A 6,000-nucleotide genomic window follows, 5' to 3' on the forward strand; every position below is an offset into this window, starting at 1 on the left:
AAATAATATATCTACATTTAATATTGTTCTACATATACATTCAACTATGTCCATTTATTTGTATTTAGCTATGTCCATTTTAGTAATTATACATTCAAAATCAATTTTGATCAAAACTATCCAAACAACATTTAATTTGTTTAATCAATTTTGCATTATTGTATCCATACATAATTCAATTCTCTCAAAATCAATTTTATTAGAATCAATTATATTCAAAGCTGAATCAAACACACACTAAGGGATGGAGGGAGTATAATGGTTATGGTTATGTTAGGTTCCAAAAAAAAGTAATTTCGTTATAAGGCTTCAAGTTTGCATCAGTATGATTTTACAACGCAAACGTACTCTTTTGACGTGTGCACACATAATATAACTTTGGCCTAACACTTTTATATTTTTAGGTGTAGTAATAAAATCCATTTATGCTTCTAAGTGTAGCTTAGTTGGACAGGAACAATGTATTATATAATTTTGTCTAATATGTGTAACATATGTTAAAACAACTAATATTAGTAATTATTTTAAAAAAATAATAATTAAATATTCAAAAGTTTTATATTTAATATTATATGTGTAATTTTCAATACAAAATTTCTATTTTAAACTTTTTAATATGTGCAAATTTGCACATGATAGAAAAACTTTTATTATATATAGAAGTCGGGATGTGAACACAAACACTTCACTTATTTATTTTATAAAAAACGAATTCTAGTCACTATCTCACTTGAAAAAAATAAACTTCATTTTCACCAACAAAATACCATCTTTTTGACCAATGTATTTATTTAGAGTAAATTGTCCTTTAAGTTTGAGGTTTGTAATAGATTGATCATTTAAGTTATTTTGATCACACATAAGTACTTTAAGTTTGAAATTTGTAATAAATTGGTCTTTTATGGTTTAGGAACCTAAACCCTAAACCATAAATCCTAAATACTTTTGATTTAGTCATTTTGCCACATCATCGTTTTTGTAATGTGTGACTAACATAAAGACTAAATTGAAAATGTGTACAAGTTTAAGAACTTATGTGTTATAAAAATAACTTAAAAGATCAATTTATTACAAAAACTCAAACTTAATTAATTTATTTATTAGGATGTTTCAAAAAGTATTTGTTTATGGGAAAAGTATGAGGTAATTACGAGGGGAGAAGTGGACGGTGGTGAAATTCGGAGTGTCATATACGTAAATAAAATAGAAAATGCATGGCAATTAAAGAAATAAAATTATGATCATGAGACTAGTAGAAGATTGTTGTGGGTCCATCCCCGCACTGTACGCTCTCTGTCTTCTCTTCTTCTTGTTCATCTCGTTCTTATATCTAAAATCTAGCAGTAGTACTACTAATCTAATCTAATCTATTTATTAATCACTCGTCACTATAAACAATAGACTATACTAGACTTTGTCACTATTACACACTCACTCACTCTCAAGAAACACAACACACACTCTGTTTCTTTTCAGATCTGAAACTTCACAAACCCTAACCCACGTTCATACGGTAACCATTCTATCTTCTTCTTCCTCTTCCTTTGATCTATACTCATACCTCTAAGATCCACTTCTTCCTCTCTCTCTCTCTCTCTCACACTGCATGTTCTCTTTAATCTCAACTTGATTTCTAGCATTTCTTCAACTTTCTTTCTTTGATCGTTATTGCAATGCACTCCTTTTGCTTACTTGTTAATGGATTCATTTTGTTTTTCTTTGTTTGGTGAAGTTCGTTTCGTTTTCTTGTGATCCTTTCAACACTCACTTTGATTACCTTAGCTGTGCATTCAATTATGCTTATATATGCTTAATGAAGCTTGATTTGTTTAAAGATTTGATTTTTATATGCAATTAATGGAATGCAACAACACAATTAGTAGTAGTAGTAATAATTTAGAAGATCCCTCGTTTAATTTGTTAGTTTTATGTATTGATATGGATAATTTAGGGCACTGGAATTCAATGTTTTTAGTTTTTACTTACATTGAATTTTGAGTTTACTTTGACTGTGGTTTTGTTGATTCTGAATTCAGTGTCTTTCTATTTTCTTGTTGTTTTAATCTTGTTTTTTGTGTGATTGTGTGTTCCCATAGTCTTTGACTAGTCAAAGTCGCTAGTTTTCATTCCCTAGAATCAGATGTAGAAATTTTTTCCTCTTTTTCCTTTTGTCTTTTGCTTTGTTTTAGTGCATTTTTGGATTTGCATTGGTTTGTTGAAATCATAGTTACTCATCATGATTTTGCATAGATTTTTGTAAAATCACCTGGTTCACTCTGATTTCAGCAGAAAAAAACTTGAATTTTGAGTTTGATTTCACTGTGGTTTACTTAATTCCGAATTCACATTGTATACTAGTATGGTTTAGTTGATTCCTATAGTCATAGACTTCGTTTTGGGTATAAAGATCAGTTTTTGGAAATTTGCTTTCAAAGATGAGTTTGTTTACGACAGTATTTGATTCATGTAGCCGACCCTACATAGTGTGGATAAATCTTGCTTCTTGTTGTTTTTGTTCGCTGTAGAGATTTTTCTATCTGTTGGGTTGATGGAGCAAGACATTTCTGATTTTTTTTATTTTTTTGTGGGGTGTGCATGCTAGGTTGCTCTGGAACTTCAATGGCCGTAACTGAAGCTCAAAACCCTCTTATTGGAGAGAACACATGTGGTTCCTTGTTGAAGAAGCTGCAGGTAACTTCATTTGCTTATTCATCTTTGCAACATTAGATGCACATGACTTTTGGATTAATAGGTTTATGTTATCTTTATTTCTTGTAGGAAATATGGGATGAGGTTGGTGAAAGTGACGAGGAACGGGACAAGATGCTTCTTCAGTTAGAGCAGGAGTGCTTGGATGTGTACAAGAGAAAGGTTGAACATGCTGCAAAGTCAAGGGCACAACTACTTCAAGCATTGTCTGATGCTAAGCTTGAGCTTTCAACACTTCTATCTGCTCTTGGTGAAAAGGGCTTTGCTGGAATTGTTCGTAACTAACTACTTAGCTTTTTCCTTTTATCAGAAACGTACATCACAGTTGCTACATATATAGCGTTATGATGCATTAACATAATAAAATTATGAACTAATTTCTTTTATTCTTTCGCAGCCTGATAATACTTCTGGAACTATCAAGGAACAGCTTGCAGCTATAGCACCAGCACTTGAACAGCTATGGCAACAAAAGGAAGAAAGGATAAAGGATTTCTCAGATGTACAGTCACAGATTCAAAAAATATGTGGAGAGATAACTGGGAGCTTGAACCTTAATGATGTACCTGCAGTTGATGAGTCGGACCTGACCCTGAAGAAGTTTGAAGAATATCAATCTGAGCTTCAAGAACTTCAAAAGGAAAAGGTGATTTTGGTTTTCATGTCCAATATTATATCATCTAGTCGCAGATTTGAAAACTCCATTTGATTTCATTTACTTAACAATGCATCGACAGTTTTCTTACATTGCTTTGTTTGGCAGAGTGACAGGTTGCAAAAGGTTTTTGAATTTGTGAGTACTGTGCATGATCTATGTGCTGTCCTTGGTATGGACTTCTTTAGTACGGTAACTGAGGTCCATCCAAGCCTGAATGATTCTACTGGTGTGCAATCCAAAAGCATAAGCAATGAAACTCTAGCCAGGCTTGCTAACACAGTTTTAACGCTGAAAGAAGATAAAAAGCAGAGGTTGCACAAGGTTGTTAACTATATGCTTTCAATTGTTTGTAATTTTTACATACTGTTGTTATCACACTTGGAAGAAATTTACCTCTATCATTTTGAATTAATTTCTGATTGGCTTTCAGTCTATGGTATAATTTATTTTGCTTCAACCATTGCAGCTCCAAGAATTAGCTTCTCAATTAATTGATCTGTGGAATCTAATGGATACCCCTCCAGAGGAAAGGAAACTGTTTGACCATGTTACCTGTAACATCTCAGCTTCTGTCGATGAAGTCACTATTCCTGGTGCCCTTGCTCTGGATCTGATTGAGCAGGTACTAGAGACCTTCTGAAGTTTAAAAGTTTGGGCTCCAAAACTTATGCTAACATATTATTTTATTCTTTTTATGAAGGCTGAAGTGGAAGTTGAGAGACTTGACCAGCTTAAAGCAAGCAGGATGAAGGAAATTGCTTTCAAGAAGCAATCAGAACTTGAAGTGATATTTGCTAATGCTCATATAGAAATAGATTCGGATGCTGCAAGAGAGAAGATTATGGCATTGATTGATTCTGGAGACATTGAACCAACTGAATTACTGGCTGATATGGACAATCAAATAGCGAAAGCTCAAGAAGAAGCTTTAAGCCGAAAAGATATATTGGACAAGGTTGAGAAATGGATGTCAGCATGTGAAGAGGAGAGCTGGCTTGAGGACTATAATCGGGTAATTATAATCTCCCTTGTGCATTTTTTCTTTGTGTTCGTGTTGTTGGTTGTGCACAGTTTTGGTGAGAGAGGTGAATCAAGACATTTACTATCATGTTAGCGAAACTTGTAATCCTATGAACTGAGTCAATTTGCATTTCCCTTTCTTCTATAGCCTATCAGTATCAGTGATTTGCTTTTTGATAGTGCCTTGCCATATTTCCAGAATTACCAAGTTTTAGCTTTACTGCAAGTTTGATCATTGCATTAAATGATTGCTTAAGTTTGTCCAATATATCATTTTGGATTTAATAATTTTGTCTTGCACAACAATGCAAAACAGGATGACAACAGGTATAATGCAAGCAGAGGTGCACACTTAAACCTCAAGAGAGCAGAGAAAGCTCGGATACTGGTAAATAAAATTCCCGGTATGTATGGAATGAAACCACAACCACCATCAGATACTGTTATTATTAATTATATTTGCTGTCAATACTAAGTAAAACAAAAAGATGCTACATTACTGGAAGAATTAACATTGTTTCTTTTGGTGTATATGCAGCTTTGGTTGATACATTGGTTGCGAAAACACGTGCATGGGAAGAGACTCATGATATGTCATTCACATATGACGGCGTTCCTCTTCTTGCCATGTTAGATGAATATGCCATGCTTAGGCATGAACGGGAAGAAGAAAAACGAAGAATGAGGGTAAGTTTCATTGGTATGATGATTAGAATGACTGATTATCGAATTAACTGGAGCATTTGCTAATAATAAGACTGAGCAAAAGTAAACTGTCAACTTGAAGAAATTCTGTTCACTACACAGTTTTACTGACTCGTTTACTCTGGACTTCCCACTTTGTAGGATCAGAAGAAATTTCAGGAGCTGCAAAGCACGGAACCAGAGGCCCCCTTTGGTTCAAAACCCAGCCCTGCTAGGCCAGTTAGCGCTGCTAAGAAGGTAGGTGGCCCTCGTGCTAATGGAGGGGCCAACGGTACTCCTAACCGACGGCTATCGCTTAATGCTCATCAAAATGGAAGCAGGTCCATATCAAAAGATGGAAAAAGGGATAATAGACCAGTTGCTCCTGTGAATTATGTGGCCATGTCAAAAGAAGATGCTGCTTCCCACGTTTCTGGTACTGAACCCATCCCAACATCACCCTAATGAGAGCTTAGTTTCCAACCTCAATTCATCTTTGTAGCGTTGTCATATTACTAGTTACTGTTTTAGGAATATAATATGTAAGTGACAAGTAATTAGAGAGGAACTGTTCTGAGCTGTGTATGGTATATTTTCCATTTGGAGGTTTACTAATACATGTTGGATTATTCCATTGAAGTCCTTAAGTATGAAAATATACGGTAGTAGTTTTGTCTTTTTTTCTTCTTCCAAATCTTAGCTTCTACCATTAATTGGTTGTGACAACATTTTTTCAAAAAAGTTCATTGTTTTTGTTACGCCTTCCCTTTTTTGTTTAATACCTTGGGACGGAGTATTTACTTATAGTAAAAGTTTAGGTACGTCAGGCCTTAGAGGTACATTGGGATCAAAGAAGGATTTAAGGGCCATTGATGCAATTATATAGTGGAATTTTATAAAATATGTTACAACTATGAATTGACGAACTA

At 34.1% G+C, this 6,000-nt stretch overlaps 1 protein-coding gene across 1 annotated transcript; it reads left to right on the top strand.

The window, feature by feature from the left end:
* The first annotated feature begins 1,282 nt into the window (after nt 1-1,282).
* LOC11436648 (65-kDa microtubule-associated protein 1) lies at nt 1,283-5,750 on the top strand. Its single transcript, XM_003617595.4, has 10 exons — nt 1,283-1,513; nt 2,603-2,691; nt 2,779-2,982; nt 3,107-3,355; nt 3,473-3,688; nt 3,834-3,989; nt 4,068-4,379; nt 4,704-4,791; nt 4,926-5,074; nt 5,234-5,750. The coding sequence occupies exons 2-10, from the start codon at nt 2,620-2,622 to the stop codon at nt 5,534-5,536; spliced, it is 1,749 nt and encodes a 582-aa protein (XP_003617643.1). The 5' UTR covers nt 1,283-1,513; nt 2,603-2,619; the 3' UTR covers nt 5,537-5,750.
* Nucleotides 5,751-6,000: the final 250 nt, after the last annotated feature.

The sequence above is a fragment of the Medicago truncatula genome, chromosome 5, assembly GCF_003473485.1.
Source record: "Medicago truncatula cultivar Jemalong A17 chromosome 5, MtrunA17r5.0-ANR, whole genome shotgun sequence".
In the NCBI taxonomy this organism is placed as follows: Eukaryota; Viridiplantae; Streptophyta; class Magnoliopsida; order Fabales; family Fabaceae; genus Medicago; species Medicago truncatula.